General features: G+C 42.4%; 1 protein-coding gene across 6 annotated transcripts in view; it reads left to right on the top strand.

Annotated features, from left to right (window-relative positions):
• Positions 1-23,715, top strand: part of Tnrc6b (trinucleotide repeat containing adaptor 6B) — a 231,665-nt gene that overhangs the window by 150,438 nt on the left and 57,512 nt on the right. For 4 of the 6 annotated variants that reach the window (XM_060389005.1, XM_060389008.1, XM_060389006.1 and 1 more), the window contains 4 exons: positions 5,101-5,122; positions 14,589-14,933; positions 17,989-20,334; positions 21,762-21,920. In XM_060389005.1, the coding sequence (XP_060244988.1) occupies positions 5,101-5,122; positions 14,589-14,933; positions 17,989-20,334; positions 21,762-21,920 (2,872 nt within the window). The remainder of the gene's footprint in view (positions 1-5,100; positions 5,123-14,588; positions 14,934-17,988; positions 20,335-21,761; positions 21,921-23,715) is intronic. The other 2 variants (XM_060389007.1, XM_060389009.1) reach the window with 1 other exon arrangement.

The following is a 23,715-nucleotide window of genomic DNA, read 5'->3' as shown; positions in this document are numbered from 1 at the left end:
CTCAGTTTGAGGTTATCTGGACTACATAGCTAGTTCCAGACCAGCCTGAGCTATATAGTGTGACCCTGTCTCAAAAATGGTCAAACAAATGCTATCTTGGAGAGTGTTTGGGGGATAGAACATTGCATAGCTTTGAGGATGTGCTTGGAGGAAAAGAGTTACTAAATGAAAAACAGAGCTGACTCGGTTAAACATTTGTCTGACAGAACTATTGGAAGTAGAGAGTTAGAATGCCCCGACAGCCTAGCCTTTCGCTTCCAAGCATTGCTTCTGCTCCAGCACACAGGCCTGGCCCCTGCCTGGCCAGGCTTCTTTTTCCTCCTCCACCATTGCATTAGTCACATGCGGCTTGGGCTCTGGCTCTGCAGGGTTGCTCTGTTGATCTTTCTGGAGACAGGATTTGCTGGCCGGGTCTTGTATAGTTACGTGGAAATCTGGGAGGCAGGGCCTCATTGCAGGTCAGTCATCTTGAGGCTCCCTGCTGTGGAACTATTTTTAAAGCTAGGTTTGTGGAGGCATAAACTGTTAGGGGTTCAGAGAGAACCATTCACATAGAACATTAAAGGCCATCAGACCTAATGTGAAGCACAAGGGCCACACTGCAGCTGTTCCCTAGCACCAGTGAATTTCATAGAATTTCATTTTTTGAAGTACTGTTTAAATAGATCACTTGTAAGGACCAGCATTTGAAAAATCTTGGAAATACTTTCTGAATTGGCCCGCAGAATACCCTGCTATGTTAAGAGTGTGAATGTAATTTTTTATGACTTAATTAAAAGGAACAGTTATTATTTAGTGCTATATCAGACTGCTGTGTGATTTAAATTTTTTATCTGGGAGCTGGAGAGATGGCTCAGTGTTTGAGGACACTGACTGTTCTTCCAGAGGTCCTGGACTCAAATCCCAGCTCACAATTGTCTGTAACTCCAAGATATGACACACTCATGTAGACATGCATGCTGACAAATCACCAGTGCACATAGAATAAAGGTACATAAAATTTTGTCTGCTTTTTTTTTTTTTTTTTTTTACCATATCTTCATGCTATCAGAGTCCTTGCTTCCAACCTCAGCCTTTGAGACTTGCCTGCAATTCTCGAATAAAGAGTATGAATAGAAATGAGCCTGATGTGGTCTGATACACCTGCAATCCCACCATATGGGATGATGTGGAGGCAGAATGATTGGAAGTTCAGGGTGTTCCTCAGCCATATAATGAGTTCTATGCCAAGTGGGCTACGTAAAGGAGGAAAGAGGTGAGCATTTGTCCTTCACCTTGGATACGTGGCCACCTTTCCTTCAGTGTGGCTGAGCAATATTCAGGTGCACTAGTGTTGGCGTGCTGGTTCTATTGCCCTGTGCTTCGTTGCCCTCCCTCCTCCCCTCAAAAAAATCTTAAGTGAACTTAGAACTTTTTCCCCTTCAGCTAAATCAGTACACAGATTTCACTGTCTGTGAGAATGAAATTAAGAGGGGACCCCAAGGGTCTCCAGCTGGGATTGTTGACTAGAGAGTGATTGTTTTAGACAGTATATATTCCATCTTTATTCTTAACATAGACAACTGCTTGTTACATTAAAAATATTAGTGTTGCTGGGAAGGCAGAGGCAGGAGCTCTTTTGAGTTCAAGGCCAGCCTTGTCTACAAAGTGAGTTCCAGGACAACCAGGGATACAGAGAGAAACCCTGACTTGGGAAAAAAAAACCAAAAATATATATTTATGATAATATATTTATCTTATATTGATGTAATATTAATATATTAATGTCTAAGTTATAAATTAAATATGCATATGCAGACTTTCATGTACTCTCAAATAGGAAATGTATTTGAAATAAGGGAGAATGTGACTCCATTAGAGAGTAAATTGGGATTACTTACGCAAAGAGTAATTTATGCAGCTGGGCACTGAATGCATGCATTTTCATTGAAGATGAGTAAGAAGTAATGACAAAGAGAACAGTAACCTTACACTTTTAAGGGATTAATTATAACTAATATAAAAATTTAGTCATTTTTGTTGGGTATGATAATGCCTGCCTATAACCCAGTTCTTGGCAAGAGGATTCGAAGTTCAAGGTCACCCAGGGTTGCAGAGAGAGGGAGAGGAACGGAGTGAGGGTGGGAGACAGAGAGACAGAGAAAGAGAGAGAAGTACTTTTTTTCTCAGAAACATTCTAGATCAGCTAACAAAGTCTTGCCTGACACATTTTGCTATACTAGGCCACTCTATAATTTTAGAATTAAATTTCAATTTAGCAATTTTAAGAAAAGTGCACAAAGCTTACCCTGTGATTACCCTGTGAGTCCCAGCATGACTCTAAAGACAGCTAGAAGGCATAAAATATGCTCTGGTGGAGAGGATTTTAGAGAATGTACCAGATGTTTTGTTCTGTGGTCATCAGTCAGCTTCCATGGCTTTCTTGTTTTCCTCATTGTTTTATAGCTATCTTTTTATGTCTGTCTTCCCCTTTAAACTGGATATACATTTCTTGAAGTCATATTTGTTTCAACAGCATCCATGTGTCTGGTACCCAGCAGATGCCCAAAGTGTTTGTTAGGAAGTGAATGATCAAGAATGAATGGTGGTGAGCCAAGTATGTAACTTGGTAGAAGAGTGTTCAGTCCTCAACACTGGATCCACAAAAAGAATGAATGATGCCAGTGTAATTTTTCTTAAAAACATTGACTTCCATTTAGGGCTAAAATTAAATTTCCTCCACACAGAAATTAAACATGAGCCCCTTTCCACTGTGTTCAGTGGCAGTTTGCTTTTTCCAGAACCATCCCTGAGTAAACTGTGTTAAATTCCCATTCACGAGAGAGGTGTAAAGAAGGACTCCATTCATTCATTAGGCTGACACTGCAAAAGGAGCATTGTGTAATGTTGGCAGGACGTAGGCTCTGACTGTCCAGCTTTTCACCATCTGAGAGTTGGCTGTTGCAACAGCACCCACATTATAAGACATATTCAACATGATTTAGATTTGTTGCTTACATCTGGGGGAAGCATTGACTTCTATACAACTGATCTTCAAAATGGCATTCCAAGAAATAGTTACAATGGAATACAAATTAAAATGCCATCAGGAACTGGTATGTGGAGCAAACCATTCATTCTTGGGTAATTGGGGATTATTTTAAAAATGTGCAAGGGTGTTTTCACTGGAATTGAGCTCTTTAGCAATTAGTAGTGGGGAGCATGTTCACTTCAAGACAATTGCGCAGATTTCAGCAGATACAATTAGCCTGTTCTTTGCTGTAAAAACAAAAGAAGCACTCTAGGGAGTCCTCAGAATACATGGTTTAGGTCACAGGCAGAGTCTGACTGTGGGAGGATCAGTCTTGAGGGTTGGTCAGCTCCAGGACATCCCCTCCACAGACGGCCACGCTTTCACAAAGAGCAGTAATCCAGAATGAGTACTAGCCACATACGTCTTTTAAAGAAGATTGTGGCCTGCATTTTTAAATTCATTAATCATTCATTTAATTTCTTTTTGGGTAACATTGACAGTATATAAAATGGTGCCTAAATAAAAAATATACTTGCTTTTATATATGAGTTTATCTCCCACCACATTTTAATATATTTTTATTGCTTTTGAGAACTTCATACATAAAAAAACAATACATATATTGACTATATTTGCTACTCCCATTCGTCTCTCAACTTCCAGATCTACTACCTCCCAAAAGCCTGTCTTCTCCATTTTTTTAATACACGTTGATTATAATTTGTGCTGCTCATATTGTCAGAAGTGTGGGACCATCTTCTACTAAGCCCAGTAAAGACCTGCTACAGGCCTCACCCTTAAAGAAAGCCACTCTGCCTCAGAAGCCAACAACTGTCAGTAGGTCCTTGGCTCATGGTGGGGGTCTCAAGACACCTCCCTCTTCCATGCTACGTTGCTAACTGCTTTGATTTTGTGCAGGTCTTTTCTAGCTGTTGTGAGCACAGTGGTTCTGTCAGGTCTAGAACTGTTTTGTTCCTTACGTCTTCTAGCTCTTACCGTCTTTCTGCCCCTCTTCCTCTGTGGTTGGTCCCTGGGCATTGGGGGCTTTGCATTTTTAATAACTCTTCTTATACAGGCAGATAATCAGTGTAAACATCGACAGTTTGGGAAAGTGGGTCAGAATCTCTCACAGTCTTATTAATGTAATACATCCATGGCTAGGATTCTGGCTTACTTGCTTTGGGATGTTTTTCTTTTGTAGTTTTATTTTGATATTACAGGAAGTATGTGACAAGTGTCCCTGTGTTGTTCCTGTACCGCCACAACCCCCCATCCCGTCCCACCCCCACACTCTCAAAAGCAGTTTCCCTCTGGCTTCTAAGGATCTCCAACTCCACCCTCCAAGCCCATTAACCACCCATCATTTTAGGGTTTTTCTTAGAATCCTAGTTATTACATGAAGATGTACTTTTAACAAATTTTGCACTCAAAATTCTGTTCAAAGTTTGTACAAATCAGTCTTCCTGCTTTGCTTTATGGTATAAACGTTGATGATGACAGCAGATAGCAATTGAACATTGGCATGGCTGTCTGATTTTACCCTTAACAAAAACCATATCAGGAGAGATGACTGTAGCTCCACCAGGTAAATTGTATCTCTGATACCCCACAAGCTTGGTTTCAAATCTTCCTTTGCAACTGAAATTCCCAGTTTCATATACAATGAGTCCCTTCGGCTTTTTTTCTTTTGAGCTCAAAAGTATTTGCATTCATACTCAGGGAGGGATCCTTTTATATTAATGATGAATTTAGTTTTTGGCCACATCTGTTTGATATTCTAAAATTAAAACAATCAAAATGACAAACAGTATTCCCAACACAGGGCCTACATCATTTATGGAGTGGAATGGTTTTGGATTTTTGTTTGTTTGAGATTTTCTCCTAATCCTAGTTGTGTGAGTATGGCTGAACATCTCTAGAAAGATATCCAAATTGACTCCCAGCTTTTTGGATTTCAACTAAGCCCCAGGTACTGCATATACTGACAACTTGAATTGCCTGAGTTAACAAAATTAAAATAGTCTTACAATACAGTACTGAATTAAAAAGCAAATTTTATTTACTTATGTCTGTTATTTATTTTGTAGGTCACGGAACAAAAAACCAAAGGTAAGATTTTCATCCTCTTTCTGTGTTTTGCTGTCACAGTGCTGCTGACTCAGCCTGCAATCCACTCAGAAGAGAGTGGTGTGCAGTAATTAAGTGGGCTGTTCACAGTCGCTGCAGAGCAGTGATGACGAACTAAAGGTACTTGTTGTGTTTCTACTTGGCCTAACACTTTTAGAGAGCAAAAAGAGTAAATACTTTGTTTTAAAAGTATGTAAATCATGATTTTGAACTGAACTCTTCCAAAACTTTTAGTAGAGATAGTAACAAATGCCAACTCCTAGTTTCACGTGGGCATTACGGAGAATACTTATAGATCGTGCTCCGTGGAATATCACATCTAGATGTTCACAGTCTCCTGGACTGTGCTTTTTAAAAGATGTCAAATTTTTAATAAGTTAACTGCTTGAAAAACTGATGTGTTGCGAACAGAGTCAAGTCGTCTTTAGGTCACTCTCAGTCTAATAGTCTGTGGTTCTTTCTGCTTTCCTGGTTCTGATTCTATAGCTTTGTTTGATAATGGTCACTTTGGGTTAGCAGGCCGTAATAGTAAGAGATAGAATTCCTTGAGCTAGTGCTTATTTTTGAGCAATTAAGTGTGCACAAAGGCATCAAAATTTACAAGCCCAGGCTGCTGCCAGGCCTTGACATCTATAGGCTGGAGTGCTTGTAGGTTTACGTGAAGTATCCATGAAGCCCATGACATGAAAAACACTGCCCTGTATTTAAAAAGACAAAGAAAAAAAATCCGGTACGGATAATGGAGATTTGGACTTGATACAAGATGAGGTGGTTTGGGTTCAGTTGGGTTTGATTTGATCAGTTTGGTGACTTAACAGGCTAGAGCATGTCATTCAGTGATGGAAGGTCAGTAAAGGTGGTCAGTCTTCATAGATGCTTTATCTAAGATAGCTTTCTTAGAAAACATAATTATAAAAAATAAATTCTCAAATAATTACAAATTAATGCATTATATTTCTAATCAAAGGCAGGTGGTATTCTGGGAATTTATAGTGATTTAGAAAGTAAACTGTGGGGAAATGTTGTTATTATCTTAATTGGTTGGGGGAGAACGCAGTCAACCCATAAGTAGCCTTTCTTTTAGAAAAATCCGTCAAATATGTATTTTTTTCTGAGCCTACTTAGAAAAGTTCTATGTGAATGGACTTTGGGAACTAATAGGACTTTTGTGTCTGAGAGATAGACAAAATCCCACTCTATAGCTGTAGCTAATCTGAACCTCATGGTGTTGACCAAGCTGGCCTTGACCTTCCAGTGATCCTCCTGACTCTACCTTCTGAGGGCTGGGATTACAAACATGTGCTGGCGTATTAGAGGACCTTTGGGGTAAAGTTCAGATGAGAAAATTGGTGTTTTCTTGACAAGCCAGGCTCTGCGTTGGGAGAACATGGTAGGACTTGGGTTTCTAAGCCTGGCCACTTCGTCAGCATCTGCCTCAGCTCTATACCATCGGTGGTGATTCCATCCGAAAACAAAGTTCATTAGGCATTCTCTTTAAAAAAAGCACCAGGTCTGTCCTCACACATGTTCTTCTGTGCACACCTTTAATCCCAGCTCTCTAGAGGCAGAGGCTGTTGGATCTCTGTGAGTTCAAAGCCAGCCTGGTCTGCAGAGTGAGTCCAGGACAGCCAAAGCTAAACAAACAAGTAAAAACAAAACAGAACAAAACAAAAAATTAAGCTTTCCTTCCTGTGCACTTCTTCTGCTTGGGTCTTTTTCATGCCTACTACTCCCTCCTCCTGCTCCCTCAGTCAGAAAGTCAAGTCAGATACTCCTAAACAAACTGAGGACCTAGCTTGGGTTCCCAAGGGATTTAATCCTTAGAACCAGAGAGAAGACAAGAAGTTTCAACAACAACAGAAAAAGCATGTATATATTTATATTGAGGTATGTCCGATTCAGCAGCCTTGCTAGGTTTTATTCTGTTTCATGGGAGCTCTTCACCTCATACTTCTCCCTGAGCTGACACTCCTGGTTCCCTGTTCCTCTTCCCAATGGCAGTTATCTTCCTTAAGTGGTCTCCCCTTAAAGAATCTACTCTTTCCCTAGCAGAGAAAAAAGAAAAGGCTGTGTTGGTGCCAAGTCTTGGGTTGTACAGGGACTGAAGTAGATTTTTCTGTGTTTCAGAAAAGCAGTAGATGTTCTTCCTTTAACCTCCGCATTAAAAAGTGTGGTGAGAACTCCAGAGAGGAGAGTAGGACAGAGATTTCAATTAGAAGTTCTCGGAGGACATGGGCTGGCTGTGCCTACTGCTCTGCTAAAGGGAAGAAAAAGCACTTAGGCAAAAGTTTAGATTCTCTTTTGTGTCTATTAGACAGAAGCAAAACAGTTTCCAAAATTCTTCAATAGATCGGATTTAACTTAGGTGAAATTTAACAGGGAAAGAGTAAGGCTAGGGTTAAAAGCCCAATTATACAAACTACGTAATGGCGGAATTTGGCCATAACAATTTAGCCTTGTTAAAGGGTGCTGTAAAATAATGGTTGGCTTAATGAGAGCTGTTAGTATGGCATGAAATGGCTGGTTTCTAAAAACTAACATGACCTTTAGCTGCAGTAAGTGTCCAGAGTGGGAATTGCAGGTCTGTGGTAGGCATCGGTGTAGAAGGGGAAACTTCATGGGCAGTTTGGGTCAGGTCGGCCAAGGAGTTTACCATGTACTTAAACCTGTTTAAATACTCAGGGTTGTGTGCCCATGACCCCTAACTGGGCATCCTCAGGTAGGTCTCCGGTGGCTAAATCGAAAATGGCCAGAGTAAAGATGTGCTTTGTATTTTTTTTCAGTAAGGCTTATTTTGACCCCAGAAGTCAGAGTCAGAGCAGTGGGAAAACATCCAACTTAGTGGATCAGTTTTTAGATACTGTGGTTCAAAGCATTAAGTCAGAACCTTGCCTCATACCCCATTGGCACACATAAAAAGGAAAATATTTCCCATCAGCGTATCTGGGGTTGTGGGTCATTTTACTACACTGGCCTCTGAATTTATTCCAAGAAGCGTATTATAGTGAGTGTGTGGCAGTGGCTCTGCTAATTTAGACTGTCTGCAGGTACTCCCCCGCAGTATAGAGGTATTTGTGTGCTCTACTAAGTAGGAGTGTTTGGTTGGAAATGGAACTAGGGCTAGCGAGATAGAAAGGTGGGCAGACTTCTGTAGGCTTGCCATCCAAGCCTAGTGATCTGGGTTCGAGCCCTAGGTCCATGGCGGAAGGAGAAAACAAACACTCAGAACTTGTCCTCTGACCACTACACGTGTTTTGTAGCATGTACACACCTGTATTGTCTCTCACACATCAATAGCTTACACACACACACACACAAAATCATTAGGGAACTAGAGAGGAAACTAGCTGTCTCTAAGATGAATGAATATGATTCATTACAAAACACTCAGATTAGTAAGCACACACTTCTCATGTGGAAGGGAACGAGAATGGACAGTGCCTGAATGGAAAGATGGAAGCGGAGTTTGTCTTTGTGTGTTTGGGGTGAGAGCAGATTGAGTCCTAAACACTTCTAGGCTGGAGTGCAAGTTTGGCGATGACGTCACTGTGCTAGGAGCACAGGGCTGGGGAGCAAGTTGGAGGGGAAGGAAAAGAATAGAAAAGACCCAAGTTGGAGATGATGTTTGGCAAACAACTACACAGTGATAATTAAAGCCTCTGCAGAAGTTTGTTCTCAAGTAACTCAGTGTGAGAAGCAGGCAGGCCCCACCTGTCTGTTATGGGTAGATGGAGGTACCCTCCAGTTGCCATCCTCACACAGTGGTGACTGCATGTGCCCACACACGTGCACAAATAAATAAATGTAATTACAAAAAAACTCGGTGCTAGGTGTGGTGACTGGTGACTTATACCTGTTACCCATCCCGCTCTTGAGAGACTGAGGTGGGAAGATGGTCATGAGTTGACGCTGGTCTGAAGAAATCTGCAGAATAAAGCCCTGTTTCAAAATCCCAAATTGAGTGAGTGAATGTATGTATGTGTGTGTGTATGTATGTATGTATGTATGTATGTAGCTCCATGCACCTGGAGCTAATGGGCAAATTAGCTACTATTTTGGAACTATAATTAAAAGGATGTTCCAAAGCAGGGGCTGCTACTGTGTCTTAAAAGCCAGATCTGTCCTGCTACCTTTTTTTTTTTTTTTTTGGAGACGGGGTTTCTCTCTGTGTAGCCCCGACTGTCCTGGAACTCACTATGTAGACCAGGCTAGCTTCAAACAGAGATCAACCTGCCTCTGTCTCCCCAGTGCTGGGATTAAAGGTGTGCACCACTGCCTAGCTTATTTTCATACCGCCTATGAGCAAGAGTTCTTTACATTTTTTCAGTTGTTTCAAAGAACAGTATCTGTGAGACTGTAACATTTCTGCCGCACTGTTCTTGAATAAAGTCTTACTGAAGCGCAGCCACTTTCACCCTCTGACTTCACCCTCCTAGTACACAGTTGACTTGTTGAAGCCAAAACCTTATGCCCAATGAGGGCTAAATATCTACTTTTTAAAGATTATTTATTTTTATGTGCATTGGTGTGTTGTGGGCATGCATGTTTGGAGTTACACACAGGTGTGAGCTGCTGTGTGGGTGCTAGGAATTGAACCACGGTCTTCTGGAAGAATTGCCAGTGCTCTTAACTGATGAGCCATCTCCCTAGCCCCTAAACATCTACTGTTTAACCTTGCTCCACAGTATGGAGGACCCCAGAGGAAAATGAGGAAGAATTGAAGAGCTAGCCAGAGTAAATCTCAGAAGAACCAGTAGGCAGGAGCTGCAGGCATGACAAGTGCCAAGTGTCCTCCTCTAGGCTGGCAGTGAAGACATTGGTAACTGGAGGAGGGAGTTACTGGGTACAGAAGCTAGTGTGTGTGGGTGGAAGGTGAAAAAGTAGAGAGGCAGTGGGAAGGGGTCACTGAGAATCACACAGTGTGGGTTAGTAACTTGTGCATGGTTCAGTCTTTGAGATTTTAAATTGGCTTTAACTGTTTAGTTTTATGGTGCTAGGGATTGAATCTAGAGCCTCTAGCTTACTGCAGAACTACATCCATAGCCCTTTTAAAACATTTCTAGATGAAGGGCCATTAAGATGAAGTGGTAGCTTGTAATGTTTCTGTACAGTTGTTTGGCTTATTGCACAAATACATAGTTCAGAAGCTTGCCAATCAAACGTATTTTTCTCGTAGTTTATGTATTCACTTTACATCTCAATTGCAGCACCCTCCCTCTTCTCCTCCCAGCCTTACCTTTCACTCTCTTCCCCACTGAAAAGGAGAGCCCCCAGTCCTAACACATCAAGTTGTATCAGGACTAAGTGCATCCTCTTCCACTGAGGCCAGACAAGGCAGCCCAACTATGGAAAAGTGATCCAAAAGCAAGCAACTGTGTCCATGTCAGAGACAGTACCCACTCCAGTTGCTAGAAAACCCACCTGAACACCAAACTGTCCATCAGCTACATATGTGTAGGGGGCTTTTTTGGTGGTGGTTCAGTCTCTGTGAGCCCCCATGGTTAGCCCCTGCAGGTTAGTTGACTGTTGGTTTTTTTGTAGAGTTCTTGTCCACTCTGGGTCTCAGAACACTCCTCCATTGCTGGTGGGAGTGCAAACTTGTACAACCACTGTCGAAATCAATCTGGCATTTTCTCAGAAAATTGGGAATAGTTCTACCTCACGACCCAGCTATACCACTCCTGGGTTTATATACCCAAAAGATACTCCATCATACCAAGGTTTTTTTTTTTTTTTTTTTAAGATTTATTATTTATGCAATTTATGTATGTGAGTGCTCTATTTGCATGTGGACCTGCCTGCAAAAAAGAAAGAGGACATCAGATCTCATTATAGATGGTTGTGAGCCATTATCTGGTTGCTGGGAATTGAGCACCTCTGGAAGAACAGCCACTGATCTTAACTTCTGAGCCATCTCTCCAGCCCCCATGACAACATTTGCTCAACTATGTTCATAGCAGCTTTATTCATAATAGCCAGAAACTGGAAACAACCCAGATGTGCCTCAGCCAAAGAATGGATAAAGGAATACTACCTAGCTGTTAAAAACAATGAAATCATGAAATTTATAGGCAAGAGGATGGAGCTAGAAAATATCATCCTGTGATAACTGAGTGAGGTAACCGAGGCCCAAAAAGACATACATGACAAGAGCCCAGCATAACTGTCCTCTGAGAGTCTTCACCCAACAGCAGATTGAAAGGTGCTGAGACTCATGGCCAAATATTGACAGAGCTCAGGGAATCTTGTGGAAGAGTTGGGGAAGGAGAGAGAGACCCAGAAGGGACAAGAAATCTACAGTCAAACATTTCTTAAAGAACACGTTCCCTGAAAAAAAAAAAAAAGAAAGAAAGAAAAAAATGGCACCTTGCTGATGCATTCAGAAAATGAGGACAGTTAAAAGTTGAAACTGCAAAGTAAGAGAATGGTTAAAAGAGCAGGAATGGGCAAGATTCAATCAATAGAGTATGTAGTTTTTTAAAGGTACATGAGTAGAAATTATAAAATAGGACACCAGTTTTCTTTTCAGGGTTTTTGTTTCCTGCAAAACAGAGACTAAGTTTATTTAAAGCATAGATTTTGTTGTTTTGGTGGGCGTGAACCCAGAGTTCAGAGTCAGGCAGTTACATCACTCCCTAAAGTAGGCATAGGCTTTCTCTGGCAAAGAAACTGAGACCTTGGGGCTTTTGAACAAAACAAACACAGTTTGGTGGCTAGAGAACTATTTATGCTTCAGCCTACAAGTCATTAACACCAAGAAGAGACCTGAAAAGCAGCACGCCCAGGGCTGGCAGGCTCTGTCTGATGTCTCACACCCCAGACAGCTACCAGTTCTGATGTCTTAACTTTGAACTTGGAGGATCTATAAAAATGTGTGTGCTCCTGCCTAACAGCTGCTTCCTGTCCAGCAGGTGTCAAGAGTCCTGCTTCGCTTTGAAGTGTTACATTGACATTAACTTATTATGTGTACGTGTGCTCAGAGAACAACTCACAGGAGTCATCTCATTCCAGCATGTGGTTCCAGGGATTTTAGACTTGGTTAAAAGTACCTCTCTTTACCTACTGAGCCATCTTGCTGTCTTTTTGTTTAAAGTTCATAGAGAACTGTAATACAGGGGGGGAAAATCCAGAAGGGTCTTGCTGGGTCTTCCAACACAGATTTTCTAACCAAGTCCTGGAATTTTCAGCAACTGAGCTCCAGGGACAGCACCGTATCAGGAAAAGTAGTGAAGCTGTGTTCTCATCATATTTGTACTGTCTTTGATATGATTGGGAGAAGATAACTCAGGAGTGTTGTACAAGGTTCTTGTACAATGTATAGAACCAACCAGAATTTGGGATGAAGCAGTTGTGAGTGCTGTAAAGTTAGTCAGACCCTTACCTCAGGCTGCTACTCCATCATTGTCAAAGGAGGCATGTGGGCAACCTAGTTAACTTAGAGATCCTGACCCTTTTGTAGATGGGCAAGCTTGCACACTAGCCGTTTGCTTTATTCTCGTCAGAGAAACGAAGATTAGTAAATGGCATGTGGAATAGTTCAGAACTATCACTAGTTATTTGTCCGTCATCTGCTATAGGTTCTACAGAGGGCACTATGTTAATATTAGACAATGATGGGTTGTTTTTATCCTGCTCATCACATTACAGCCACCACCCTTTTACTATCTTGTGATTGGCTAAGAATAGACATATGAGTTGCCTGGAACTTACTTCTGCCAACTATTCTTTTCTCCTGTCACTCATGGTATTCAGTAATGTCCAGTGGTGACTAGTCTGGGCCCCCGTTTTCTGATGACGTATCTCTCTCCTCATAAAGGAGGCAGTTAAATGGCAACATGCTGGCCCAGCATCATTTCAGCAGTCACAGCAATACTGCTACTCTGTTGGTCGGCAGGGACTCGTCAGATAATCCCTGTAGCACGGCCAGCCTCTGTGTGCTGGGCAGATTTTCTTGAGAGGAGTGGACGAGTTTCTTTTCTTTTCAGGAAAGTAATCAAAACTATTGTTCAAGCATAAGTAGTGAGTTTATTAAAAAAGAAAGAAGAAAGAAAAGACAGAATGGTGGGTGGTCTTCTGCTAGGAAGAAAGCAAAGAGGTACAGAGCTAGGAACTTGCCTCTGTAGACAAGGTAAAGGTAGGAGCCAGCAGGTCCAGCAGGATGTAGTAATTCCAAGGTTGCTCTGTACATTTCTATGTTGTTTGTCATTTTGTATCAATGAAAATGCTAAAACAGATTTTTAACAAATAAAAGCTAAAAGATTTCTAATGTTTCTGTTATGTAAACAGTCACCATAAGCTGTTTAAATTAGGTGGGTATAGGAACCAAAGCAGGTGGAGTTTTGTGTAGTCTTCTGTAGGTGCCAACTCTCCCACAGAAGGAGAATGAATGATGGTTTCTGTTCTTGAGGGACTTCAGGCCAGTTAGAGAAGGATCAGTATATAGAGACTTCAAATGTAATTCAATATGTTGCAAGAAAAAAGCATGCTCCTCTCTTCTAGTCAGGAACTTCAGAAAAAAGTTCACAGAATTCTTCAAAGAAATGGGATGATTGTCTACAAGGTAACTCAGAGAGTAAAGACACTTGTCACCAGGACTGACAACCTAAGTTCCAGTCCTAGGACCCAGGACCCACATGCTAGAACGAGTCACCTCCCTCAGGTTGCCTTATGGCTTCCATTTGCTTACCATAGCATGTGTACACACAGAATCGAAAAATAAATGTAAATAAGTAAACAGTTTTTTTATTAAAAAAATTAGAGGCAGGGGCTGGAGAGATGGCTCATCAGTTAAGAGCACTGACTACTCTTCCAGAGGATCTGGGTTCAATTCCCAGCACCCACATGGCAACTCCTTACTGTCTGTAACTCCAAGATCTGACACCCTCACACAGACATACTTGCAGACAAAACACAAAAACAAAACACATAAAACAAAAAAGAAATTAAAAAAAAAAAAGAAATTGGAGGCACATGTGGTGGCGAACACTTAATCCCAGCACACAGGAGTCAGAGGCAGGCCTATCTCTGAGTTCACAGTCAGCCTGGGCTACAAAGGACAACCAGGGCTATACCGTGACACCTTGTCTTAAAAAAAAAAAAAAAAAAAAAACCACAACAACAAAAAGAAAAAGCAGAGGAAGGGAAGGGCCTCTGGGTTCCCAAGGACTTAGACACAACCATTTGTAACATTCAGGATTTGATGAAGTGAATAGTTGCTTAATTCTCCACTTAATAGAATGTGCTGTTTTTGATTGGTTACTGCTGTCACCTGTTACCACCCCTTCTACCCTAGTGAAGTGAGCATCCTGGCAGGAATCTGAAAAGACTGTCCCTTGAGAACAGAGTGAAAGATTTTTCTTGTTTGAATGGTCTTATGTAAGCTTTCTTTAAAACAGTCTTTAGAAAAATATATTTAATTTAAACGACTTTTCCAACTCCTGTCTTTCAGTGCCCGAAGTGACGAAACCAAGTTTAAGCCAACCAACGGCCGCCAGCCCAATTGGCAGCTCTCCATCGCCACCAGTCAATGGTGGCAACAATGCCAAAAGGGTGGCAGTGCCGAACGGACAACCGCCAAGTGCCGCCCGCTACATGCCTCGGGAGGTGCCGCCGCGATTCCGTTGCCAGCAGGACCACAAAGTGTTACTAAAACGTGGGCAGCCCCCTCCACCGTCCTGCATGCTCCTCGGGGGTGGGGCAGGGCCTCCTCCCTGCACAGCACCTGGAGCAAACCCAAACAACAACGCACAAGTGACAGGAGCGCTGCTGCAGAGCGAGAGTGGGACGGCACCAGGTGAGACGCTGGTGCCAGCCTCAGAGGGAGGGAGAAAGCATTTCCTTTGTTATTTTTGGGTATTGGTTCCATGAAGACCGTTATTAATAAAGAGGTTTATGTTATGCAGCAGATGGGAGAGAATCCCAGCATAAACTGTGCATGGGCAGTTCTCTGAACCTAGGTTGTACTATCTTGGCATGAAAGGATAGTAACAGCATGCTTTACCTCCTAGGTTCTATGGTTCCTTAGCTGTGTTCGGGAAGTGAGACTTGCATGGACTTTTTCTAAATCTTCCAGAGTCCTTTGCTTCCAGAATGATCACTTAGGTTGTTGTATAAATTCTGGAGAGAACACCAGATAATAACATTCTACAGTTTTCAACAAGAATTTGTTGATCATTGTTTAATTATAGAACCCATGATTTTTTAGCTGTGTTCAACACTGTATAATACAGATGTGAGAGACATTTCCTTGAGAGTTCTATTAGAAGTTTTAAGAATTCTTTGTCTTTTGAAATGGGATCTCAGCTATAGCCCAGGTTGGTATCAGACTAATGATCCTCCTGCCTCAGATTTTGAGAGCATATGCTACCAAGAGTTTTTGAATAAATATTAAGTCAATAAATAGCAGAGTTTTCCAGTCCCTTTTTTAAAAAAATGTGCCTTTTTAAGTTATATTAAAATTTGGAGCTTAAGCTAAAGAGAGAGCTTAGCAGGCAAAGATGGTTGCCACCAAACTTGATGGTCTGAGTTCCATCTTCAGGCCCCATCCACATAGTGGAAAGAAAGAACTGACTCCCAAAGTTGTCTTCTGACCTCCATATGTACACCATAGCACACATACAAATAATAAAGGTTGTTTCCAGATTCTGGCTATTATTACAAATAAAGGTGCTGTGAAAATAGTTGAGCAAATGTCCTCATTGAATGGTGGGGCATCTTTTGGATATATGCCAAGGAATGGTATAGCTGGATCTTGAGGTACTGCTATTCCCAATGTTCTGAGAAAGCACCAGATTGATTTCCAAAGTGGTTGTACCTGTAGTGGAGAAGGTTTCCCTTTCTCCATATCCTCTCCAGCATGTGTTGTCACTTCAGATTAAACTTAGCCATTCTGATTGGTGTAAATTGCAATCTGAGTTGTTTTGATTTGCATTTTCCTGATAACTAAGGATGTTGAGCATTTAAGAGTGGATACAGAAATTGTGGTACATTTATACAATACAATACTACTCAGCTATTAAAAACAAGGAAATCATGAAATTTGCAGGCAAATGGATGGAACTAGAAAAGATCATCCTGAGTGAGGTAACCCAGAAGCAGAAAGACACATAGTATATACTCACTTATAAGCGGATATTATCCATATAATATAAGATAAACATACTAAAATCTACAGACCTAAAGAAGCTAAACACTACGAGGACCTTAGGGAGGATGCTTAAATCTCATTCAGAATGGCAAACAGGATAGACACCAGAAGCTGTGGAAGAGAGGAAACAGAATGGGATCCTTCTACAGAGGGGATGGAAGCAGATGCTGAGACTCGGGGGCAAACTTTGGGCATAGTGCAGGAGTCTCATGGAAAAGGAGGGGCCTGGGATTAGAAGGACACAGAGGGGACAAGAGTCCTGCAAGGAGACCAGCAAAGCTAAAGAATCAGCCCGGGGGCTTCTGCAGAGACTGATGTACCAACCAAGGATCATACATGGAGAGGACCTAGACCCCCTGCTCAGATGTAGCTAAGTGGCAGTTCAGTCTTCATGTGGATTCCTGAGAATAAGGGGAGCAGGGGCTGCCTCTGTCATGAACTTGGTTGCCTGCTCTTTGCTCACTTGCCCCTGGTGATGAGGCCTTGCCAGGCCACAGAGGAAGAGGATCCAGGTAGTCCTGATGAGACTTGACAAGCTGTGGGCAGATGGCAGAGGAGGAGAACTCCCCCTTTCAGTGGACTAGAGGAAGGGGATGAGGGGGAAGAAAAAGGGAGGGTGGGGCCGGGAGGAGTTGAGGGAAGGATATACAATGAATAAATTGTGAAAAATATTAAAAATACGCAAAAAAATGAGTAAATAAAGGTAATTGTAAAAACAAATTTTAAAGGCAAAACACTAGACTATTATCAGTTAGAATATTATCAAGCGTAGATAAGACCAGCCATCTCAATTGTTAAGATTCTGTCCTTGCCGTTTTACATTCTGTGTAGTGTTTTTTAATTCATAGTAATTACAAACTGCTTGTCTAATGGAGAAATTAGTTTAGAAAAATTTTTATTAAAACATCTTCCTTGTCCCTGCCTCTTACCAGATATTGTATATTCTACTGAAACATGTGCTAAACAGTACCGATTTAATCCCCTTGAGTCTAAACTTATCTGATGCATACTCTTGCATCTCAGGGACACCTATTCAGCGAAGGCTTGCGGAGCAGAGTACACAGGGTACTATGTAGAATTTAGCAAGAAATTCTCGTAGATGAAAAAGACCAGTGTGGGAAAGGATGTGAACAGAGGGCTATGAAAATGGCTCTTGCTGGAGGCAGGTGTTTTTTTTCACAAGCTTAGAGGTAGCTTCACAGATGAAGCGGCATTTAAAATTTGTCTATAAAGATGAATAAATTTCACTGTGTGGACTTGGAAGAAGAAAGCAGTAGGTGCCAGCCTAGAATGGTGCCCTAAGAAGGAAGGCATGTTTATGGACTTGTAGACGTCTTCATAGAGAGTTGTAAAAGATACAACTGGAAAGGCTGGTTGGCCTTAGGTCATGATGAAACTAACCAAAGGTTTTGCTTTTCTATGCACTAAGGAATTGTTAAAAATAAAGGCCTGATGATCCAAGTTCCAGTGCCTAAGACCCACATAGTACAAGGAGAAAACTAGCTCTAGCAAATGTCCTCTGACTTCCACACTGGCACCATAGCTTACATATGCATACACACAGTCATGTAAGGGGATGACTCTAGATGCTATATTAAAACCACTCAGGAAAATTGACCAGGTAGACAAGCCAGCCTGGGGATGCATTGAGCTTTCCTGTTACTGTGTGCAGCTGTGATTGACAGATGATCTCTTTTCCTAGAGTCAACCCTTGGAGGTGCTGCTGCTTCAAATTATGCAAATTCCACTTGGGGCCCGGGAGCCTCCTCCAACAACGGCGCCTCCCCCAACCCAATTCACACCTGGGACAAGGTGATTGTAGACGGGTCTGACATGGAAGAGTGGCCTTGTATTGCCAGCAAAGACACTGAATCTTCTTCCGAAAACACCACCGATAACAACAGTGCCTCAAACCCTGGCCCTGAGAAGAGCACTCTGCCAGGAAGCACCACTAGTAACAAAGGCAAAGGGAGCCAGTGCCAGTCTGCAAGTTCCGGGAACGAATGTAATCTTGGGGTCTGGAAGTCTGACCCTAAGGCTAAATCTCTTCAATCTTCCAACTCTACTTCAGATAGCAACAGTGGACTAGGAAACTGGAGGAATGTGAGTGGTCAAGACAGAATTGGACCTGGCTCTGGCTTCAGCAACTTTAACCCAAATAGCAACCCATCTGCCTGGCCAGCGTTGGTCCAAGAAGGAACTTCTAGGAAAGGGGCACTGGAAACAGAAAATAGTAGTTCCAGTGCACAGGTTAGCACAGTAGGCCAGGCATCCAGGGAACAGCAGTCAAAGATGGAAAATGCGGGTGTTAATTTTGTTGTCTCTGGCAGAGAACAGGCTCAAATTCATAACACTGATGGACCAAAAAATGGAAACACTAACTCCTTGAACTTAAGTTCACCAAACCCCATGGAAAATAAGGGAATGCCCTTTGGAATGGGCTTGGGGAACACCTCCAGGAGCACTGATGCCCCTTCACAAAGCACTGGAGATCGAAAGACTGGGAGTGTTGGGTCTTGGGGTGCAGCTAGGGGGCCTTCTGGAACTGACACAGTCTCTGGACAAAGCAATTCTGGAAATAATGGGAACAATGGAAAAGACAGAGAGGACTCCTGGAAAGGAGCTTCTGTTCCAAAATCAACTGGGTCAAAAAATGACTCTTGGGACAATAACAGGTCTACGGGTGGGTCCTGGAACTTTGGCCCTCAGGACTCTAATGACAACAAATGGGGTGAAGGGAACAAAATGACATCTGGGGTCTCTCAGGGAGAATGGAAACAGCCGACTGGGTCTGAGGAGTTGAAAATTGGAGAATGGAGTGGTCCAAACCAACCAAATTCTAGCACTGGAGCATGGGACAATCAAAAGGGCCACCCCCTCCCTGAAAACCAAGGCAATGCCCAGGCTCCCTGTTGGGGAAGATCTTCCAGCTCCGCAGGAAGTGAGGTTGGAGGTCAAAGCACTGGAAGCAACCACAAAGCAGGAAGTAGCGACAGTCATAATTCAGGCCGTCGGTCATACAGGCCCACACATCCTGATTGCCAGGCTGTCTTGCAGACTCTTTTGAGCCGAACTGATTTGGACCCCAGGGTGCTCTCAAACACTGGCTGGGGCCAGACTCAAATTAAGCAGGACACAGTGTGGGATATCGAAGAGGTGCCAAGACCTGAGGGGAAATCTGACAAAGGAACCGAGGGGTGGGAGAGCGCTGCCACACAGACCAAGAACTCAGGGGGCTGGGGAGATGCACCCAGCCAAAGCAATCAAATGAAGTCTGGATGGGGGGAGCTCTCAGCCTCGACAGAGTGGAAAGAGCCCAAGAGTGCAGGAGGCTGGGCCGACTATAAGAACAACAACCCTTCTAACTGGGGAGGAGGACGAGCAGATGAAAAGACACCTTCCTCTTGGAATGAGAGTTCCTGCAAGGATCAGGGGTGGGGAGGTGGGCGCCAGCCCAACCAAGGATGGACTTCTGGGAAGAATGGTTGGGGCGAGGAGGTTGATCAAGTGAAAAACAACAATTGGGAAAGCTCTGCAAATAAGCCTGTATCTGGGTGGGGTGACGGAGGGCAGAATGAAATTGGAACTTGGGGTAATGGTGGGAATACAAACCTAGCTTCAAAAGGTGGGTGGGAAGATTGCAAAAGATCCCCTGCATGGAATGAGACAGGCAGACAGCCCAATTCCTGGAATAAACAACACCAACAGCAGCAGCAGCAGCAGCCGCCGCCGCCACCACAGCCAGAGGCTTCTGGTTCATGGGGAGGCCCACCCCCACCACCTCCGGGCAGTGTTCGACCTCCTAATTCCAACTGGAGCAGTGGGCCCCAGCCTGCAGCCCCTAAGGATGATGAACCCAGTGGTTGGGAGGAGCCGTCCCCACAGTCAATTAGTCGAAAAATGGACATCGATGATGGCACTTCAGCTTGGGGAGACCCTAACAGTTACAACTACAAGAATGTGAACCTGTGGGATAAGAATTCTCAAGGGGGCCCAGCACCTCGGGAACCAAACCTGCCTACCCCAATGACCGGAAAATCAGCATCAGGTAGGTACCCACTCTCTTTTCGTAGATCTTGGTAAAAGAATCTGGTTCAAGTCCTGACTGTTAGGATACATCTGTTTAACTCACTCTGAGGGTTGTCCCTCCAGTTGTAGCTCTGTTGCTCCAAGAAGCTATTTCTGTAGAGCACCAGAGATGCATCTGCTCTAATACATGACAGCGGTCTTTCTGGGTACAGGAAAAGATGACAACACTCTTGGTTCCTAGAATTATCTGCAGTTGGATTGGTCTGTATAAGAAAAAAACCAAACAGGCTTATTTCTTGCTAAACAAACTACTAGGTTTAAAAGTAAAGAACTAGCCAAGCATGGTGGAACATACTTTGAATCCCAGCACTCAGAAGGTAGAAGTAGGCAGATCTTTGTGATTCAGGACCAGCCTGGTCCACAAAGCAAGTCCAAGACAGCCAGGGCCTTGGCTGGCCTGGAGCTCACTCTGTAGACCAGGCTGGCCTCGAACTCAAGGATCCACATTCGTCTGCCTCCCTGAATGGTGGAATTACAGGTGTGCCCCACACCCAGTTTTCTCTAACTTATCTAGACTCACACTTGACAATACTGTAAAGCCTTATGTTCATATACTGGACTCTTTGGACTATAGAAAAGATGAGAATCTTTGCATCTTGGGTTTCTCACTGTAATCTTAGAAATTTCATTCCTAAATCTTGTTCTGATCTGTTACAAATGTACCTAAGCTTTAACTTTAATAGGGGAATAGATTATACTTCTGCAGTGATCATCTTGCTTTTTTTGTCACCGTTTTTAGGAGGCAGAGGCAGGGATTCTGAGAATGGATCCCAGGGCCTTTTCCTGGTAGACACACAATATTCCTATTAAGTCCTCACTATTTTCATGTATGCTTAAGCTTTTTGTTAGCACATACAGGTTTTGTTTTGTTTTGTTTGTTTTGTTTTTTTGAGCCAGCGTTTCTTTGTGTAGCCTTGGCTGTCCTGGACTCACTTTGCCTACCAGACTAATCTCAAACTCAAAGCAATCCACCTGCCTTTGCCTCCCAGAGTGCTGGCATTAAAGATGTGCACGACCATGCCTTTTATCTTTTAACTGCTTCATATGAAGTTTTCATTTTATGAGCCTCGTTTTTGTCTAACCTGTCTCTGGTAGATATTTAGTTGCACTTTACCCACAGTAGGTATAACCTATTTCCTTCTGATATTTAAGTTGTTTCATTTTTTTTCTAGAGTTAATATAGTAAGCATTGTTGTACATATAATTTCATCACCTTAGTACATTTTTCAATGGTAGATTTTTCCTGGCAGTGAGTTACTGGGTCACTTTGAAAAGTGGCTTTGCCAAATGCCCTTCATGAAGGTTGATTTTGTTTCTGCCCCCTTCACCTCCACTGGATGTTAAGTAGTCAGTGGATCCTTAAAGACACACATTTCCTTTTTGCAGTCTGGAGCAAAAGCACACCACCTGCTCCAGATAATGGGACTTCAGCCTGGGGTGAGCCAAATGAAAGCAGTCCTGGGTGGGGTGAAATGGATGATGCAGGAGCATCGACCACAGGCTGGGGAAACACACCTGCCAACGCTCCCAATGCCATGAAACCCAGTAAGTAGACTTGGTTTTTAATTTGAGGAATTCCTTGTTAATTAGGAAATCAGGCATTTTGGTGAGGGCCATTTTATTGAAAGTGCTTTTCAATGCACGTCATAACCTGAAACACTAAATAGCAACAAACGGTAGTAAATGTCATTTGCATGTGTTAGAATATTTACAATGAGATAAAAGCCATTTATATTGCTTTAAAAACAAATTAATGGCTGGGCATGGTGGCACACAGCTTTATTCTCAGCACTCAGACTGAAGCAGGCAGATGGATTTCTGTGAGTTCAAGGCCAGCCCGGTCTACATAGTGAGTCCTAGGACAGCCAGAGCTCATGGTGAGACCCTGTCTCAAAAAAATAAAATTAAAAATAAAATATGGCTGGAGAGATGGCTCAGTGGTTATGATCACTGTATGCTCTTCTAAAGTCCTGAGTTCAATTCCCGGCAACCAGATGGTGGCTCCCTCTTCTGTTATGCAGGTGTACATGCAGGCAGAACACTGTATACATAATTTAAAATTTTAAAAGATAACAAAATAAAAACAAATGCAAGCTCCTCAAGCACTTGTCTTCAGGTGTTCCCGAGCTTGTTCCCCAGACCCACATTGTAGAAGAGAACCAAGTTCAAAACTTGTTCTTCGACAATATACATGCATGTGCACACACAAATGCTAAATGAACGTAAAGAAAAAACTAGATGTAGTATCTAGCCAGAAATTAGGGTGATTTCTCAGTCATCTATTCACATTAGAAAACGTTAGTTTCTGTTTGTTTTGTTTTTAATCTGAGAAAGATGTCAAATTTTTAAGGGAAAAATAAGCTACACTGGATGTAACTGGCAATTTACAGTCACTATAACCTGCAAAACTGTTGAGAATTTAGTGTCAGGTCCACATTCCTGCTTGACTGTAACTTTCTTAAACATATTCAAGCATGTTTACTTATACATGTTACTTTATAGCAAACTTTTAAGGGTTAGGGTTTTTGGGGTTTTGTTTTGTTTTGTTAAATAATGGAATTTTATGGAATGCTCAAATTTTTAGATAAAAGGATTTAAGTGTATCCCATGATACTCAGGACTCTTATATGAGGAATATATTAGATTTAATATAAAATTCACAACCATGTCTATGGGACTTTGTTTCGTTTTAAAAGCTTTGATCCTCTCCACTTCATAGTGTCTGGAAATTTCTGAAGACCTTGTTCTCATGATTTCCACTGTGAAGTCGGTTGTGTTATCTTGGGAAATGGCATATAGATGACAAGGCCTGACAGATTGTTGAGTGGGGCTGTGTTGGCATATTGTTTTAAAACTCTCATTTAGATTTCTTTTTCTCCTTACACTACCCAAATCCCTTCCAACACCACAACACCAGATAGGAGAGAGAAAGGGTTAGTGGGAAAGGGGTCCCAGTTCTCTTAGCTGCTTCCTGCCGGTTAGGGTCATCAGGTTCCTTGGAGCCAGTCCATTAAGGAGGAAGCAGGAGCAGCCTTCTTTCTTGGAGCCTCCATACGCTGGGCTCTGGCATTTATTCCCCGGCATCCTCAGATCTAAACTATGTGCAGCTGGCAAAGAGCTCCTCTCAGAGCCCAGATGAGGCAAATAGTCTGCTGCTGTGGACCATCTGAATCAGCCCCACATCCCCCACCTGGGACCAAAACAAAACCATGTTGACATCCACAACATTTTCCCCCTTTCTGTATTTTAAAAAAAAAAAAAAAAAAAAAAAAAAAAAAAAGGCTTTTCTTTTAATATAAAGGGAACTTAAGTGTTGCTTTCATGAAAGGTAATCAAAGAA

This window comes from Meriones unguiculatus, chromosome 8, assembly GCF_030254825.1.
Source record: "Meriones unguiculatus strain TT.TT164.6M chromosome 8, Bangor_MerUng_6.1, whole genome shotgun sequence".
Classification (NCBI taxonomy): domain Eukaryota; kingdom Metazoa; phylum Chordata; class Mammalia; order Rodentia; family Muridae; genus Meriones; species Meriones unguiculatus.
The sequence above is the reverse complement of the archived record's forward strand: the minus strand, read 5'-3'. Positions and strand labels throughout refer to the sequence as shown.